The 19692-nt window shown below is 45.3% G+C and overlaps 2 protein-coding genes across 24 annotated transcripts in view; both read left to right on the top strand.

Annotated features, from left to right (window-relative positions):
- GGCT (gamma-glutamylcyclotransferase) overlaps positions 1-5148 on the top strand; it is a 63135-nt gene extending 57987 nt beyond the window's left edge. For 7 of the 8 annotated variants that reach the window (XM_050938548.1, XM_050938546.1, XM_050938545.1 and 4 more), the window contains exon 5: positions 2791-5148. In XM_050938548.1, coding sequence (XP_050794505.1) covers positions 2791-2940 — 150 coding nt within the window. In that variant the 3' untranslated portion in view covers positions 2941-5148. The remainder of the gene's footprint in view (positions 1-2790) is intronic. The other variant, XR_007772392.1, reaches the window with a different exon arrangement.
- NOD1 (nucleotide binding oligomerization domain containing 1) overlaps positions 1-19692 on the top strand; it is a 94480-nt gene that overhangs the window by 34689 nt on the left and 40099 nt on the right. For 3 of the 16 annotated variants that reach the window (XM_050938326.1, XM_050938340.1, XM_050938341.1), the window contains exon 1: positions 9990-10076. The exons of 11 other annotated variants lie outside the window; for them this stretch is intronic. The gene's annotated coding sequence lies outside the window, so the exon portion shown is untranslated. Of the gene's footprint in view, positions 1-9905; positions 9932-9989; positions 10077-10468; positions 10517-19692 lie in introns of those variants that run through there. 2 more of the 16 variants (XM_050938334.1, XM_050938336.1) reach the window with 2 other exon arrangements.

Here is a 19692-nt window from a genome sequence, read left to right on the forward strand (position 1 = left end):
GTGCAGTGTGCCTCAAGTGTCATATGATCCGGATTCATCACTGAATTTGGACTGCTGGTTGGATCATTAGCTTCCCTGGCTTGGGCTGGGTACTGCCGGGGAGCGCGACATGTACGCTGATCTGTGTCCCCCGATTTAGTACTGATTTGGAAGAAAAAGTGCCCTGTGCGAAGTTCACCAACACCACTCTGCAGCACATGGACTCTTTTTGGAGGTATGCCTAAGCACTGAGCTGTCCTGACTTGCTTAGCTAGTGAGGTCTGAGGCCCTATCCCAGAGGTGATGTGACTACATGTCTAGAAATGTTTAGCTAATTGGAATTACAGATAAAATCAACAAGCTACCATAGTGACTTTCTACTGAAAATAACTAACTGGGCTTGATCCTATAACCCCTATGCATATGTCACGTCTTTTGACCCAGGGGTCAATCCATATGGATCAGATTGCAGGATCAGAATCTCGTTTGTTAAAGAACGCTAACCCAGGCATCCCTAGTGCGCTAGCCAGCTATCACTCCCCCTTATTTTTCTCCCAGACAGATCTTTGGGGCTGTTCTGAAGAAATACAACTATGCTAATACAAACATCAAGGTTGATAATTTATATATCGTCTGGGGCTCTCCTGGCCATACTGAATGTATACCAAGATAATGGAAAAACTGATCTTTTATTTGACAAACAAAATTATCCCTTTACAAGTAAAACTTTACAAGGCAGTCATCTAATTGTATACACTGTAATATAATACTGTACTACATATGTACAGTTAGTCATGGCTTTTTGTGACAAAACTGAAACTGTTACGGGAATTGTAATTTCCTGGCTTGTGTATTTAAATTCTCTGCCATACACTTTTTAACCTACTAGGCAGTGTCTGTCATCGCAATAGTATCTTGCTGCCTGAGCTTTTAAAACATGCATATATATCAGTTATATATTGGTAATTATCAGTTCTCCTTTCTCACTGGCTCCCCTCTCTCAAAACAATTGTAGTGTTGGGCTCAAACCAAATTTGACTCTTTGTTGTAATCACATCAACTCTGACACTGCCTTCTGTAAGGGAAGTGTTCTCTTTCTAATATCTCTTAGTTTTCCTATGGTTCTCTTCTACCTTTTTTTTTCTATATGAAAGGATTTTACTTAAGAGGACAGGTAGGGTTGTTCATGCCATATGACTGTATCGGTGACTAAGTGTGCTGTGTGTGTGTGGTATCTTCAGTACCTGGAATAAGCAGTTTTTATTTTTGTAACTTCCACCCCAGTAATTTCCTGTATTTTTTTTTTCTTTTCACTTCCCATAAATAGTTTTGGCTTACACCACACACTTTCATTTATTTTATGTGGGGGAAGGAAAGCTTCAGTAAAATAAACAGTAGAGAAACTGTCTTTACATCTAAATGGCTTCTTTGCTACTGTAGTTCTTAGTCATATTCACTACTGTCCATTCAAATTAGAAAGACCCAGCAGCTGTTGGTGTACCGTCTCAGGATTTTTCTTTAATAACTCAAGCGTTATAATTACTTCTCACTTAGAAGAACTTATGCTAAGGCTGGTTGAAGCCTGAAATCCTATATCTTAAAGGTGGAAATTAATTTACTCCTGGGGGAATTCTGTGCCAAAAAAATTAAAATTTTTGTGCACAAAAATTTTAAAATTCTGCATATTTTTTATTTGTCAAAATAATGCACTATAATCACTCTGGTTTCAATTATTTTGGTAATTTATTAAACTACACTACAATGGAAGGAGAATGGGAGGAGGGAGTATTGGAGGAAATCCTCAAATACCTAATAGTAATGGTGATAGGTTTCACCCTTTATTTCTACTTATTAGTCGTCAAATATGCAGCTGTGTTACATCATAGGTAACTGAAGAGTAAGTGAGGACTGGGGAATCAAATTCTCTCAATTTATATTAGCTAGTGACCATCTCCAGAAAAGGAAGGAGAAAACAATTCCTGGAACACATTTTTGATAAGATTTTTTTTCAGTCCAAAAAGAGAGACCAGTTCTGATCACTAAAGGAACATAAGCATTTATAAGGCCATACTGTCCTTTATACCACTCTGGCAAAGTAAAGGAGCCTTAAAACTTTTACACCTGTTTTATATTCTGGGGGAATTCACAAAGACAAAGGAAACAATTCACTAAGCAGGCAGGCTGCTACATTCTGCTCTGTTTGAAGGGACAGAGCCTGTCCTACACCTACCGCCTCAGAAACACCTCGAAGCCCTGCCCCTCCACACTGAGCATGCTACAGTAGTGAGTAAGAGGGATGGTCGGACACGCACCAGCACCCCGGAGATTTACGTCTCTACTGGCTGCTCCAGACACACAAACCAACCTGCCTGTGCTGCCAGGGAGGGGCATGTGACCACTCTTGCAGTGTCCCTTTGCTTCCCTGTCAGATGTCATTTTTCTGTCAAAAGAAATCTGTGGGGGACATGAATTCTGCACACGCACAGTGATGCAGAATTCCCCCAGGAGTATTAATTGAAGCGTTAAGTGCCTGATCTCTCAGTGCTTTACACAATAGCCTCCTAGGGGGTTTGTACTGGTACCTATCCTGGCAGTATCTGAGCTGCTTCAGGTTAATTATATTGGCACTAGAGAGCTCTTTAGTAGTCTTCATAGTGTCTTTGGCTGCCTTCCCTTTTCTGGTTAGGGTGTACGTAGGCTTTTGTTTTAGTCCTGTCACCTTAAATGGCACTATTTTTACACAAGTAAAGGTTTGTGTGATCTAACTCTTCACAATAAAAGTGATATTAAAAGTTTTTCTGTTAATTGTAGGTTATCTGTATGGGTGCAAAACAGAATGGCTTACCAACTGCCTACCAGAAGAAATTAGAAGCTATAGAAACAAACAACTATGCAGGACCAGTATCAGTCTTTGAAGAACTTGAAGCTACTATTAAAGAGAAGGAAAGAACAACTTGTTAGAAAAGTATCCCCAAAATATTTCCACTTCTACTTCCTTGCCTGATTTAATTCTATGGCCTGTGTTATACTGAAGTCAGATTAGATTATCACTGTGATCCTTTCTGGTCTTGGAATATATGAATTTTTCATTTTGATTTAGGCATCTATTGCTAATCAGTGTATTGAGAAGATATTTTCCTTCTTTGATAAAGAAGGGCGAACTTGATATGTTTGTGTAGTTCAGTAAGGTATTGGATTGAATATGCAATTTAAGATCCTAATCTTGCAAAGACCTATGTACATGCATAACTGTATGTACCACATCTAAAGTTAAGTACGTGTAAATCTTTGCAAAGTTCAGCTTAACTTTCTGTAGTTCTCATACCGTGCTGGTAAAGTTCATATAGTTCTTTAATACAGCTATAAGCAGAACTAAAGAGAAAAGCCAGCTTGGAAGTCATGTGCATAGGCTGCTGTGTTCAAGGATTAAGAGTTGCAGGATCAAACTACAGTTCTTAAGTGCTGTGCCGCCACTGCGCAGATAGCTGACACAGCAGACCCCGAGAGAAGCCCCAAAGACCACAGACTCTAGTAAGGTATGAAGGAACCCGAGCCAGGTTTATTGTCAAACGAAGCACAGTAATAGTTTCCTATAGACTTTACAGGACATACTATGAATATGTGCGCCCTGGCAATGAGCACAGCTCAGTCAGTGGCGGGACTTTCCACTGCCCCCTAGGCTGGCCAAAGATGCGCACTCCAGGACCTACTTTTATACAGTTACAGGGCAGATTACTCATCCTTACTGACGTATTGAGGTACAGCCCCTTGGCTCTTTAGGGTGCTGTTTCCCCTTTGATCATGTTGTTCCAGACAAACAGATCTATCCATCATGCTGTCCTGTTTTTAAGATGCATTGCCTGTTCCATGTTATGTCTATGGAGTGTCCTCATGTCATCTTGGCACAAGTTCCTCTTCTCGCTACTTCTGTGAGAGGCCTGCCTCTGGCTCACAACCCAGCTTTTGCTTAGCGGTGCGCGGAAGTACTTTGGTTGAGGCTTCAGGCCTCAGACTAGGCCTCTGACACAAGAATTTGTTTCCGGGCCTCATCTTACTACTACAACAACAACAAGACAGAGTGTGCTTGTGTGTGTAATTATATATGCGAGTGATACATTTATTATCAATAAATGTGACGCTTTGCCTTATTCCCCCGAAAAGATTCTGTGCAGTACTTTAGGTACAACAGAAGGACAGCATTCTACCTGTAATAGTGTGCTGTTTTGTGGTATTGCTAGAAGTGGATGAACCAAGTCAGATAATATAACTCTCTTGAATGGATTTTTTAAAAATTCTAAAGAGTTGGCTAACTACTTAAATTTTTTTCTTTAAATCATTGAATGCCTTGAACTTCCTGACTTCTGCAGGAAGCAGACCTAAGGCTTGATGAAAGCCCATAGGAATCTCTTCATTGACCTCATTGGGTTTGGATTAGGCCCCAATAAAGAAACACTGAGTCTCTCTTCACAGTAGTAGCAGCTGCCTAGCTCAGATCAGAGTATTGTAAATCTTGCATGAGTTCCTGATCTTGTGATACTTTCAGATTAAATTGAATGATTACTTCCGGGGAAAGTGGTCAATTGAACAACTTTGGGAAATACAAAAAGAAAATGTCTTTTTTTTTTCTTTTGTATTTAAGATCTGTATGCAAAGAATTTGTCTTGATATAAAGGGGATATGAGTTATCTTCAAAAGTTACTATGTGATTGATTATGACATCTGACAACATACACATAGGAACTTATAATTTACCTTGTCTTCTCCTCATAAACTTCCATATTGGACATGTGCCATAGCAGTGCACTTCCCATCCACGTCATGGGAACATCTCCAAAGTTTATGCCTTTCATTTGGACCCCATCTAATTCCCATGTTCTCTGTGTGTAAAATAAATATGTATGCACTGAAAGTTGAAGTAAATAAAAAAGATTGCAGTTGCCAGATTACTTATGTGTCTATACAGTGTACAGAGAATGAAAAGTCATTTTGATTTAAGAATGCTCAGTGTAGCCTGTGTAGGCTAAAGCTGTTTGTGTGAATGTGTAAGTGAAAGTTGTCATATTGGGCATTGTTTTTGAATTCATCTGTAAATTAATCTATGTGCACTGTGTATGTGTGCATAGAAAAGATCAGTTTTTTTAAAATAAAGATTCTTTATAACTGTAAGAATCATTTTTGTTTAAGATCATTTGAAACTGCCATCTTTAACGTTGTTACTTTAGCACAGGCAAACAGATGTGGCCCTCGGGCCAAAAAGAGTATGGAAATTGTATGGTGGGCTATGAATGCTCATGAAATTGGGGGTTGGGTTGCAGGGGGGATGAGGGCTCTGGCTGGGGGTGCAGGCTCTGTGGTGGGGCTGGGGATGAGAGGTTTGGGGTACAGGCTCCAGGCGGCACTAACCTCAAGCACCTCCCAGAAGCAGCAGCATGTCCCCTCTGGCTCCTACACAGAGGTGTGGTGCTGGCCGGGTGGCTCTGCGTGCTGTCCCATCTACAGGTGCCGCCCCTGCAGTTCCCATTAGTTGCGGTTCCCGGCCAATGGGAGCTGCGGAGGCAGCGCTTGGGGCAGAGGCAGCGTGCAGAGCCCCCTGACTGCCCTTACATGTAGGAGCTGGAAGGGGGACATGCTGCTGCTGCTGCTTCCGAGAGCTGTGGGGAGAGGCCAAGCCCCCGACCCCACTCCTCGGCAGGAGCTCAAAGGCTGGATTGAAAAGTCTGATGGGCCAGATGTGGTCCACGGGCTGTAGTTTGCCCACCCCTGCTTTAGCAGCTCCAATTAAATGATTTTTAAAAAATGTATAACTTAAGTTGTTTACAAACATAATGTACCATCATATATGCTTAGCTTTATTACTAAAGAGTAAGGCCAAAATAATTGTCAAGAGGAAGAAAAAGGAAACTTTCGAAGGACAATATAATTGCAAATCATGTAGAAAAGGAGCAATGCTGGGGATCCAGTACTTATGCCACTGGCACAAGAGATCAAAGATTTCTGTGGAAGCAAGGACAAAAATGCAGTTATTCCTCTACTATATTTGATCCAAGGAACATGCTGTCCTGCACTGACCTACCAGTGTCCTAATTTATTGATGTAACTTAGCCTAAACTGTGCTGGATCATGAAAAATACTTTTTGAAATCTTTGTGAAAGTTTTACACTTGTTTTTGTCTGTCCCCTGTCTTTAAAAAGCATGGGGTTTGGGAGAGGGGCTGGACAGCTTGCAGGCGGATAGCTAAAGGTCCTGTTTTTGTGGTAAGGGACAAAGAGTCCTGTGGCACCTTATAGACTAACAGATGTCTTGGAGCATAAGCTTTCTTGGGTGAATACCCACTTCATCAGATGAATGTAGTGGAAATTTCCAGAGGCAGGTATCATCCCAACACCTGTGCTAGCTCTTCAATGTGGCAAATGCAAACAACTGGTAGGGAAGTTATCACCTTCTGCATTGTAGATAACTGTAGGAACAACAGTATCAGGTTGCCCTGCCCTAAAATATATCCTCATTCTTCTTGCAAGTTCAAGTGTATAAGCAAAAGTAGTACTAATCAGCCCTATCTTTCTGAGGGCTCATTTTTCCAGATCTTGGAAACTTTGGATGCAGTAGCATGCTGCTTCAGCCATTACTGTATGGTCGGGTGTGCCTCCAGCTCTTCCAAACATCTGTTTCCAGTCACACCTAGTGATGCTAGACATAAAGGCCTGGATACAAATACACCTCTACCCTGATATAACGTGACCCAATTAAAGGCAGGTTCACATACAAAGTGGTGAAACTGACAGGTTGCTCTGAGCAGTATGTTAAGGGTGTTGGGCCAGGCCAGGGCTGAGGGTTCGATAAGGGGTAGAGGGTCTCGGGTGGTCAGGGGCTCCCCCCCGGGGGGGGCAGGAGCTGTGGGAGGGCATTTTGGGGGCCTCGCAGTCCTAGAGTGGCCTGTGGGATTAGCAGGGGGCCAGGAGCAGCCTGCTGTACTTCCCTTGCCCCAGCCCCAGCAGTGTCACTTGGGGGAGAGGGCTTGGGGGAAGGGATCCCCCCGCACTCGCCAGCAGCGGTGGAAGCGGAGCAGTCTGGCCTCAGCCTGCTCCCAACTGTGGCACTCCGCTTCCTGCCAAAGGTGAGTACGGGGCATGGGGGGGGCATCCTTTCCCCAACCTCCCCGCACTCACCTGTGGTGGGAAGCAGAGCGACGCAGCTGCAGTCCACTCCACTTTCCTTGCCCTGGCCCAAGCCGTGTTGCTGGTGAAAGGTCCTGCACTCACCTGCCCAGCGGGAAGAGGAGCACCACAGCTGGGAGCTGGTGGAGTGGAGCTGGCTGGGGCTGGGCTGCTCCTCTTCCCGCCGGCAGCCCTATACCGCTCCACTCTGCCACCTCCCAGGCCTGGTCTACGCTACGTGTTTAAACCAATTTTAGCAGCGTTAAACTGATCTAACCCTGCACCCATCCACACAATGAGGCCCTTTGTATCGATATAAAGGGTTCTTTAAACTGGTTTCTGTACTCCTCCCTGACGAGAAGAGTAGCGCTGAAATCGGTATTACCATATCGGATTAGGGTTACTGTGGCTGCAAATCGATGGTATTGTCCTCCGGGCGGTATCCCACAGTGCACCATTGTGACTGCTCTGGACAGCAATCCGAACATGGATGCACTGGCCAGGTAAGCAGGAAAAGCCCCGCGAACTCCAGCATGGGCCGTACGGGAGATACTGGATCTGATTGCTGTATGGGGAGACAAATCTGTTCTATCACAGCTCCATTATATAAGATGAAATGAGAAAGCATTTGAAAAAATCTCCAGGCTATGATAGACAGAAGCCACAGCACAGTGCTGTGTGACAAGCGTAATGGAAAGCCAAAGAATCAAATGGACGCTCATGGAGGGAGGGAGGGGGAACTGAGGACTCCAGCTGTCCCACAGTCCCCACAGTCTCCGAAAAGTATTTGCATTCTTGGCTGAGCTCCCAATGCCTGTAGGGTCAAACACATTGTCCGGGGTGTTTCAGGGTATATGTCGTCAATTTACCTCCCCCACTGTGAAAGAAAAGGGAAAAAAATCATTTCTTGACTTTTTTATGTCACCCTATGTCTACTGCATGCTGCTGGTAGACGCAGTGCTGCAGCAATGAATAGCAGCATCCTCTCTCCTTCCCGGTGGCAGATGGTACAATATGACTGCTATCCATCACCAGCATCAGCCCGTGAGTGCTCCTGGCTGGTCTCAGGTGAGGTTGGCTGGGGGCGCCTGGGTAAAAATAGGAATGACTCCCAGTCATTCCCAGTAGATGGTACAGAATGACTGGTAACTGTCCTCATCATAACAACTGGGGGCTGAGCTCCATCAGCGCCCCCCCTTTCATATCTAAAGAAAAGATTCTGTACTGCCTGGACTATCATAGCAGTGGGATGCTGGGCTCCTCTCCCCCACACCGTTTAATGTCCTGCCTGGACTATCATAGCAGCTGGAGGCTGCCTCCCCCTCATTTTATCTCACTAAAAAGTCAGTGTTTCTTGTTCCTGCATTCTTTATTACTTCATCACACAAATGGGGGATACTGCCACGGTAGCCCAGAAAGGTTGGGGGGGAGAAGGGAATCAACGGATGGGGTTGTTGCAGGGGCATCCCCTGTGAATGGCACACAGCTCATCATTTCTGCAGGATCTGACACGGAGCAGCTGTGCTCCCTGGTTCTCTAGTACACTTACCCCATATTCTAGGCAGGACTGACTCTATTTTTAGATAAACCATAAAGGAGGAATTGACTCATGGAGTCATTCCCATTTTTGTCTTTGCACCCCTGGCCAACCTCAGCTAAGGCCAGCCAGGAACACCCATGACAGCAGCAGATAGTACAGAATGACTGATAACCATCATCTCATTGCCAATTTACAATGGCACAGCAGACAGTACAGAACAACTGGTAACTATCTCTGCTACCTTGCAATAGCAAATGAATGCTGCTGTGTAGCACTGCAGTACTGCCACTGTCAGCGGCATCTAGTACACATACGGTGACAGTGACAAAAGGCAAAATGGGCTCCATGGTTGCCATGCTATGGCGTCTGCCAGGGCAATCCAGGGAAAAAGGGCGCGAAATGATTGTCTGTCGTTGCTCTCACGGAGGAAGGAATGAGTGACAACATTTACCCAGAATCACCTGCAACACTGTTTTTGTACCATCATGCATTGGGAGCTCAACCCAGAATTCCAATGGGCAGGGGAGACTGTGGGAACTATGGGATAGGTACGGGATAGCTACCCAGAGTGCAATGCTCCAGAAATCGATGCTAGCATCAGTACATGGACGCACACCGCCGAATTAATGTGCTTAGTGTGGCCGCGTGCACTCGACTTTATACAATCTGTTTTACAAAACCAGTTTATGTAAAATTGGAATAATCCCACAGTGTAGACATACCCCCAGCCGTGGCTTTCCCCAATCTCCTGGCACTCACTGGCAGCGGGAAACGGAGCGATGTGGCTGGGAGAAGGTGGAGTGGAGTGAGTTAGGGCTGGGCTGCTCTACTTCCTGCCTCTGCTGGTGAGTGCCTGTCTGGGGATGGGGCTGGATACGGGTGGGGGCAGTCAGGATACAAGAGGGTTGTATAGGGGGTGGGGTCCTGGGGGTGATTAGGACAGGTGCCTCTGGAGGGGGTAGTCAGGGAACAAGGGGGGGGCCAAAGCAGGTTTGATATAACGCAGTCTCACCTATAATGCGGTGAGATTGTTTTGTCCCCCTGGGACTGCCTTACATCGGGGTGGAGGTGTGGCTTAGAAACAGCTTTAAAAAGTGAACGGTGTTTGTACTAAAAATGACCCCAGCCTCTCCCTCCAAAGTGAGCCAGCCCTCTGGGCGCGGCAGCTCTCTCCAGCTCAGGTCCTCTGGAGAATCAGAGCCCCACGGAGTGAAAGGGACCAGCAGGCTCATGCAGCAGGATGGGTTGTGGCTGGGAGGTGGGTGTAGCTCTTCCTTCCCCAGTTATTCCAGCGGGCTGTACGGCTAAGGCGTTTCCCGCCGCTGCTGGCTGCCTGCAGGGGGGAGCGCGGCCCTGGCTCCCGTTTCGGGGGCGCTGCGGAAGCGGGTCCCCGAGAAGCCGGGGTAGGTGATGTCCTGGCTCACAGCCGGGCAGGGGCCAGGGCTGGCAGGGCGTTGGGTACCAGACAAGGCAGGTCCTAGGGAGCTGGGCCCCTGCAGCAGGGCAGCTCCCCCTGGCTGGAGCCCTGGCAGGCCCGCCGGCCGCAGAGGGTGCCGCTGCCGCTGCCCTCGGGGGAGGAGACGGAGACGCCTTGGGGTTGCGACATCGTCTCGCTCTCCGCGGCTGCTGGCGGGGCAGCTCGCTCAGTCAGCGTCGGGCTCCTGCGCGGTGCAGCGAAGGGGAAGCGCCCGGCCGAGCCGCTCTCCCAGTTCCCGGGGGCACCGCGCAGCGCGGGGCTCCGGCCCCCGTGTCCGGCCCGCTTGGGGCAACAGCAGCGCCGGGACCCGGCCAGGCGGCCTCGCTCCTCCCCTTCCACTCCGTGTCCCCACGCGCGGCCACCGCGGTGAGTCCTGCGCGCGCCGCGCTCACTCTGCTGCGCCGGGGGCCGGGGGCTCACAGTGCTGCAGGCAGGAGAGATGGGGGAGGGGCTGCCTGGGGCAGGAGAGCGAGTGGGCTCACAGTGCTGCACGCAGGAGAGACGGGGTGTGTCACAGTGCTGGGGGAGGGGCTGCCTTGGGGGGGGTCTCAGTGCTGGGGGGAGGGGCTGCTTGGGATAGGAGAGCAAGGGGGTCTCAGTGCTAGGGGCAGGAGAGATGGAGGGGTCACAGTGCGGGGGGGTGGCTGCTTGGGGCAGGAGAGCAAGGGGGTCTCAGTGCTGGGGGCAGGAGAGATGGGGGGGGGTCACAGTGCTGGGGGGGTGGCTGCCTGGGGCAGGAGAGCACGGGGGTCTCAGTGCTAGGGGCAGGAGAGATGGGGGGGTCACAGTGCGGGGGGTGGTGGCTGCTTGGGGCAGGAGAGCAAGGGGGTCTCAGTGCTGGGGGCAGGAGAGATGGGGGGGTCACAGTGCTGGAGGGGGTGGCTGCCTGGGGCAGGAGAGCAAGGGGGTCTCAGTGCTAGGGGCAGGAGAGATGGAGGGGTCACAGTGCGGGGGAGGGGTGGCTGCTTGGGGCAGGAGAGCAAGGGGGTCTCAGTGCTGGGGGCAGGAGAGATGGGGAGGTCACAATGCTGAGGGGATGGCTGCCTGGGGCAGGAGAGCAAGGGGGATCACAGTGTTGAGAGAACATGTCACACGGTTGTGGGTGAGGCCTCGGTGAGGTGAATGAGGCCAATGACTGCAACACACGTCTACAGCTCAAGCTTCAGGGTAGCTGGTTGGGTTCTGTGGCTGCCCCCTGCGGTTCCTTTCCAGTGATCTCATCCCTGTAGTAGGTTTTGAGATGCTGCTGCTTTATGCAAAATAAAGAGTCAAGCATCTGAAAACAAATGCAGTTCTTCTAAAACAGTGATTGGGGCACATTTCCCTGGCCAAGTGGGCCAATGGCCATTTGCAGAGTTGTGAATGAATGTCATTTGGGTTTGGCATAAGTGTCCCTCAAAGTAGGGTTGCCAACTCTCCAGGATTCCTCTGGCGTCTCCAGGAATTAAAAATATTTAGTTAAAGATTATGTCATGACGAAACCTCTAGGAATACATCCAAACAAAATTGGCAACCCAACCTCAAAAATATCTATTAACTGCCAAGAGGTGGTATGTTAAAGGAATAGTAAGGACTTGACTTAAAACACCTGACTCCAGGATTGAAAGCCCTCGGTTTAGGTTGCCACCTGCCTGATGACTGTGTGTGTTGTGAGTAGTGGGAGAATGTTCTTTACCCCAGTCCAGTGGCCCACAAGTCTGGCCCGGTGCTTTGTGAGAGCTGGGTTTCCCACTGATAGGTAGGTTGGTTCTGTGCCTCTTTACTGGCTCTCATAGACTCATAGACTCTAGGACTGGAAGGGACCTCGAGAGGTCATCGAGTCCAGTCCCCTGCCCTCATGGCAGGACCAAATACTGTCTAGACCATCCCTGATAGACATTTATCTAACCTACTCTTAAATATCTCCAGAGATGGAGATTCCACAACTTCCCTAGGCAATCTATTCCAGTGTTTAACTACCCTGACAGTTAGGAACTTTTTCCTAATGTCCAACCTAAATCTCCCTTGCTGCAGTTTAAGCCCATTGCTTCTTGTTCTATCATTGGAGGCTAAGGTGAACAAGTTTTCTCCCTCCTCCTGATGACACCCTTTTAGATACCTGAAAACGGCTATCATGTCCCCTCTCAGTCTTCTCTTTTCCAAACTAAACAAACCCAATTCCTTCAGCCTTCCTTCATAGGTCATGTTCTCAAGACCTTTAATCATTCTTGTTGCTCTTCTCTGGACCCTCTCCAATTTCTCCACATCTTTCTTGAAATGCGGTGCCCAGAACTGGACACAATACTCCAGTTGAGGCCTAACCAGCGCAGAGTAAAGCGGAAGAATGACTTCTCGTGTCTTGTTTACAACACACCTGTTAATGCATCCCAGAATCACGTTTGCTTTTTTTGCAACAGTATCACACTGTTGACTCATATTAAGCTTGTGGTCCACTATGACCCCTAGATCTCTTTCTGCCATACTCCTTCCTAGACAGTCTCCTCCCATTCTGTATGTGTGAAACTGATTGTTCCTTCCTAAGTGGAGCACTTTGCATTTATCTTTATTGAACTTCATCCTGTTTACCTCAGACCATTTCTCCAACTTGTCCAGATCATTTTGAATTTTGACCCTGTCCTCCAAAGCAGTTGCAATCCCTCCCAGTTTGGTATCATCTGCAAACTTAATAAGCGTACTTTCTATGCCAACATCTAAATCGTTGATGAAGATATTGAACAGAACCGGTCCCAAAACAGAACCCTGCGGAACCCCACTTGTTATACCTTTCCAGCAGGATTGGGAGCCATTAACAACTACTCTCTGAGTACGGTTATCCAGCCAGTTATGCACCCACCTTATAGTAGCCCCATCTAAATTGTACTTTCCTAGCTTATCTATAAGAATATCATGCGAGACTGTATCAAATGCCTTACTGAAGTCTAGATATATCACATCCACCGCTTCTCCCTTATCCACAAAGCTCGTTATCCTATCAAAGAATGTTATCAGATTAGTTTGACATGATTTGTTCTTTACAAATCCATGCTGGCTATTCCCTATCACCTTACCACCTTCCAAGTGTTTGCAGATGATTTCTTTGATTACCTGCTCCATTATCTTCCCTGGCACAGAAGTTAAACTAACTGGTCTGTAGTTTCCTGGGTTGTTTTTATTTCCCTTTTTATAGATGGGCACTATATTTGCCCCCTTCCAGTCTTCTGGAATCTCCCCCGTCTCCCATGATTTCCCAAAGATAATAGCTAGAGGCTCAGATACCTCTTCTATTAACTCCTTCAGTATTCTAGGATGCATTTCATCAGGCCCTGGTGACTTGCAGGCATCTAACTTTTCTAAGTGATTTTTTACTTGCTCTTTGCTTATTTTCTCTTCTAAATCTACCCTCTTCCCGTAAGCATTCACTATACTAGACATTCCTTCAGACTTCTCAGTGAAGACCGAAACAAAGAAGTCATTAAGCATCTCTGCCATTTCCAAGTCTCCCGTTACTGTTACCCCCTCCTCATTGAGCAGTGGGCCTACCCTGTCCTTAGTCTTCCTCTTGCTTCGAATGTATGGCTTTGCCAATGTTGAATTGTTTTATTTGGGATGGTGGTGGAAGGAAAGAGAACCACTTAGAAATCCAGAGCTGTGGGAGCAAAATATTTCGGGTAGCCCATGTCTTAGAAATAAGTGGATATAAGAGGGAAAGGAGCAGGAAACCAAGGAGGTATCAGATAATGTGGGATGAATTTGTGTGGGAGAAAGGCCAGTGAAGCAAGTATGCAAGGAGGGAATAATGGGACAAATGGGTTAGTGGAGTTGAGAGGAAAGTTAGAGAAATGTACAAGGTTAATTAATGAAGTCTATAGAAAAATGAACTAGATGTAACTGAATTTGCTTTGACATTTTGGGAGGTGTGTTTTGAAATCCTCTCATTCAGTCCAGATGTGTCCTCATCAGGAGTTTGGTCAGTGAGATACAGCGAAACTCAAATTACTAAGTGACATGGAGACAGTAATGTTTTTTTATAGCTACATTGTACAGGCATTAAGTATTTATGATTCTTATTCTAGTTTAATTTTTTTTTTAATCTAGGCCACGGGTCGGCAACCTTTCAGAAGTAGTGTGCCGAGTCTTCATTTATTCATTCTAATTTAAGGTTCCGCGTGCCGGTAATACATTTTAACATTTTTAGAAGGTCTCTTTTTATAAGTCTATAATATATAACTAAACTACTGTTGTATGTAAAGTAAATAAGGTTTTTAAAATTAAGACACTGCATTTAAAATTAAATTAAAATGCAGAGCCCCCTGGACCAGTGGCCGGGACCCGGGCAGTGTGAGTGCCGCTGAAAATCAGCTTGTGTGCCGCCTTTGGCACACGTGCCATAGGTTGCCTACCCCTGGTCTAGGCTTTGTTTGTTAGTCTAATATTTGCACTTTGTAAATCTGTACTGAGGCTGTGTTTCTAAACTGCAAGGTTTGAGTTTCATGTTTCTTCAGTAAGAGAGACTCCCATTCCTCAGAAATTTGGCAGAGGACAAATCACATTCGGCAGGGCTTGAAGAGTGTGCTGAGCAACTTTTAGGCAGAGAATTAAGCATAACAGCTAGAGGCTAATACGGGAACCCCACTAGCAAAGACAGGAGGAAAACCCAAACCCAGCTGCTCCTCCCCAATGCCACCCCCTGCTGCTGGCAGAGGGAAGTTTCTGCAGGAACACAGTGCGTCTACATTACAAATAGCAGATCCTGGGTTAACTCTTTTTCCTGGATACCAGTAGCAAAACCAGAATGGTCAGGCCTTACACATGATCCCTGTAAATGGAATATGACCATCAGCAGCCTGACAAAGGAAATGCAAGAGAGCCCTATTGAGCTAGTTGTTGTGTACTCACTTAACAAACAGATGGTCCCTGGCAGGAATTAGTCTTACTCCAATCCTTAAGAGACCAAGCATGGAAAATTTCTAGGGCTGTCAATTAATCACAGTTTACTCACATGATTAATTCAAAACAAATTAACTTGATTACAAAATTAATTACAGTTTAAATTGCACGGTCAATAATAGAATACCAATTTAAATTTATTATAAATATTTGGATGTTTTTCTACGTTTTCAAATGTATTGATTTCAGTTACAACACAGAATACAAAGTGTACAGTGCTCATTTTATATTATTTGTTATTACAAATATTTGGACTAAAAAGACAAAAGAAATAGCGTATATACTCATTCATTAACCCATTCGTTTATAAGCTGACCCCCAAGATGGTTAGGTAAAAATAGCAAAAACTGTATGACCTGTTCATAAACCATCCCTGTATTTCAGGGGTTGGCAAACTTTGGCTTCTGTCCCATTAGGGTGAGCTACTAGCGGGCCTGGTCGTTTTGTTTACCTGGAGCGTTCACAGGCACAGAGCCCCTCAGCTCCCAGTGTCTGTGGTTTGCCGTTCCCAGCCAATGGGAGCTGCAGGAAGTGCGCGCCACAGGGAGCTGAGAGGCTCCATGCCTGCAGAGGCTCCAGGTAAACAAAATCACAGTGTATTAGATATTCAATTCAATGATTCTAGAGAGTTTAAAATCATCAATTTTTGGTGTAGACCTGTTTATAAGACGACCCCTGCTCTTTGATGTGTCATGTCACTTTTTTACCAAAAATATTTGGCTTATGAATGAGTATATACAGGTAGGGGAGTATTTTTCAGTTCACCTTATACAAGTACTGTAGTGCAATCTCTTTATCAGGAAAGTGCAACTTACAAATGTAATTTGTATCAGGGGGTAGCTGTGTTAGTCTGGACCTGTAAAAAGCGACAGAGTCCTGTGGCACTTTTTAGACTAACAGATGTATTCAATCCTCCCTGACTGAACTAATTTCATTATCTCTAGACTGATTCTTGCCTGCATATTTATACCTGCCTCTGGAAATGTCCACCATATGCATCTGACAAAGTGGGTATTCACCCATGAAAGCTTATGCTCCAATACGTCTGTTAGTCTATAAGGTGCCACAGGACTCTCTCGCTTTTTACAAATGTAGATTTGTTTTTGTTACATAACTGCACTCAAAAACAAAACAATGTAAAACTTTAGAGCTACAAGTCCACTCCGTCCTACTTCTTGTTCAGCCAATCACTAAGACAAACAAGTTTGTTTACATTTGCAGGAGATAATGCTCCCCGCTTCTTATTTACAATGTCACCAGAAAGTGAGAATGGGCGTTTGCTTGGCACTGTTGTAGCTTGCATTGCAAGGTATTTACATGCCAAATATACTAAACATTTGTATGCCCTTTCGTGCTTCGACTACCATTCCAGAGGACACAGTCTATGCTGATGGCGCTCATTTTAAAAAGAAAAAATGCATTAATTAAATTTGTGACTGAACTCCTTGGGGGAGAATTGTATGTCACCTGCTCCGTAGTTTTACCCGCATTCTGTCATATATTTTGTGTTATGGCAGTCTCGGATGACGCCCCAGCATATGTTGTTCAATTTAACAACACTTTAATTGCAGATTTGACAAAACGCAAAGGAGGTACCAATATGAGATTTCTTAAGATAGCTACAGGCTAGCACTTGACTCAAGGTTTAAGAATCTGAAGTACCTTCCAAATTCTGAGAGGGATGAGGTGCGGAACAAGCTGTCAGAAATCTTAAAAGAGCAACACTCTGTGACTTTCTGTACCTCGTGGGAACACCCTACACACCCCATGTTCATCCTTATAATATGATTGTGTGGTCTCTAATGCAAAATTTGTCATGTTGGGTATCTTCAAAAGGCTCGTGATGTACTGAGCATTGTTGCTATGGTAATGTTATAGGTTGTAATTTCATGTATATAGTTATGAGGCTGAAAATGTGTCCTCATGGCTTAAAGCAAGCCCAGGCAAAAACTCCAGAAGCAGAGGGGCAGTTCACACCTCATCAGGGCATGTATGGGACAAACCCAGCCCAGCATCACAGGAACAAAGGACACTGGCCTAGACAACAACAAAGGATCTGTTGGACTTTCCAGTGAGTCACCCCCCTTCCTTTGATCAGTTTGGGACTGCGACGAGGTAATGCTCACCTGACTCTGAAGTGGAGGCAAAGCCAAGAAGGAAGAATTAACATGGTAAAAGGGAGAGATGTTTGCCATGCTCTTCCTCTCTTTTCCACCTCCATCTACAAACACTACCAGCACCAAGCAACTGAAGCGCTGATCAAAGGGGAGAGCCTGGCTGAAGGGCAACCAGCCAGTCTGTGGTGAGACGCATCTAAGTTTATAAGGGCACTGAAAGTGTTAAGATCAGCTTAGAATGCATTTTGCTTTTATTTCATTTGACCAAATCTGACTTGTGTTTTGACTTATAATCACTTAAAATCTATCTTTGTGGTTAATAAATCTGTTTGTTTCTTCTACCTGAAGCAGTGCATTTGGTTTGAAGCGTGCCAGAGACTCCCCTTGGGTTACCAAGCCTGGTACATATCAATTTCTTTGTTAAATTGACGAACTCATATAAGCATGCAGCATCCAGCGGGCATAACTGGACACTGCAAGATGGAGGTGCCTAGGGTTGTGTATGGGACCGGAGATATTGGCTAGTGTCATTCGGTTGCATAATCCAAGGAACAGCTTACATGCCAGAGGCTGTGCGTGAACAGCCCAGGAGGGGGGGTTCTCACAGCAGAGCAGAGTAAGGCTAGCTCCCAGAGTTAAAGATTGTAGAGGCCTAGCAGATCACCAGTCCAGAGAACACCAGAGGGGAACGTCGCACACTCCAATTCGAAACCTACAGAAAACCATCAAAAAAGAAAATTAACCTTCTGTTGATGACATCTGGCTCAGATGATGAAAATGAATGTGCGTCAGTCAGCACTGCTTTGGATTGTTTTCAAGCAGAAACACTCATCAGCCTGCAAGCATGTCCTCTGGAATGGTGGTCGAAGCATGAAGAGGCATATAAATGCTTAGCATATGCTTAGCACATAAATACCTTGCAATGCTGGCCACAACAGTGCCATGCGAACACCTGTTCTCACTTTTAGGCGACATTGTAAATAAGAAATGGGCAACATTATCTCCCAGAAATGTGAACAAACTTGTTTGTTTTAGCGATTGACTGAATAAGAAGTAGGACAGAGTGGACTTGTAGGCTCTAAAGATTTATATTGTTTTGTTTTTGAGCACATTTATGTAAAAAAAAAAAAATTCTACATTTGTAAATTGCACTTTCAGAATAAAGAGATTGTACTGCAGTACTTGTATGAGGTGAATTGAAAAATACTATTTATTTTTGTGTCTTTACAGTGCAAGTATTTGTAATAAAAATAATATAAAGTGAGAGCTGTCAAGAGTACAGTATGTTTAAAAACATTAGGAAAGATCATATACTATGAATTTGTCGTGCAATTTTTAAAAATTTACACCTCATTTCTAAATTTATCTTTAAGCATGTGCTCATGCCATGACCTCAGTGGGACTTTACTTTATAAACATATGCTTAACTTAATGTCCTAATTAGGCATGCTTTCCTGAATTGAGACCTTAGATACTGTCATGAAGGGTGGTATGGAAAAGCCTAAGATAAAAAAGTCTCTGACTCCTACAACTAGTTCAGCTAGTGATGTGTCATAGTTGTTATTTTCAGAGTCAGTAGGAATGGTTTGTTGTGGACAATCAGAACAGAACTAATATGGGTTGGATTTTTCATTTGGTTTAATTCTTTAAAGAGAAACTATTAGTTTTAAATTAGTTTTTCCTTTACTTTAAAAACAAGAGACCAAGGGAAAACCTGCTCTTCAGACTGATTTTCTATGCTTCCCCATCTTGTATACTCTCTGCCTGTGATTAGGCAGTTTAATCAGAAACCATACTTAATGGATTAAATACTTTTCATGCCCTTATTGCAGGCCTTCACCCCTTTCCCTGTTGCATGTAAGTTAAGAGGCTCCAATAAGATCTTTTGGCAATAAGTATTTACACTATCAATGAACCACAATATTCTTCACTACCAGATTAGGTGAGCTTCTTGCATCACCAGGCGAGGGAATGGCAGGCATGAGCAGCAGTTGTGATGGGATTTGAGGGAAACACTTTGAGCAAAAAGAGGATGTGAACAGTAGAAAGCAGAGCCAGTTTTTTTTGGCTGCACAAAGATGACCATTTTAAAGAGCTGTTGTAATCAGCAGACTGACTAACATCAAAATGGGATCATCTTACTCATCCTTGTGTGACTCCAGCTCAGTGATTGTACAGCACCTTAGTGGAAGTGCTAAGTATATTGTATCTACTTACTATGGCAAGTCTTCACCTGTGTCCCCCTTTCACTTCTCTCTCGCCCCAGTCCCCTCCCATCTTCCATTATCCCCAGCAATTCATGCTCCTTTCCCTCTGTTTCCAGCATTGCTATTGTTTTGCCTGTCCTACAGATCCTTTCCACCTTCCTATTGTTCTAATTCCCTTCTCTCCTTTGCTTTTAAACTCCTTGGATGATCAGTCTTCTCCGTTGATTGCTCCTCCTCCAATTCTTTGAGCTCATGCATTCTGGCCTTCGCCCTGTTCAATCCACTGAAACTG

Source organism: Gopherus flavomarginatus, chromosome 2 (assembly GCF_025201925.1).
Source record: "Gopherus flavomarginatus isolate rGopFla2 chromosome 2, rGopFla2.mat.asm, whole genome shotgun sequence".
Taxonomy (NCBI): domain Eukaryota; kingdom Metazoa; phylum Chordata; order Testudines; family Testudinidae; genus Gopherus; species Gopherus flavomarginatus.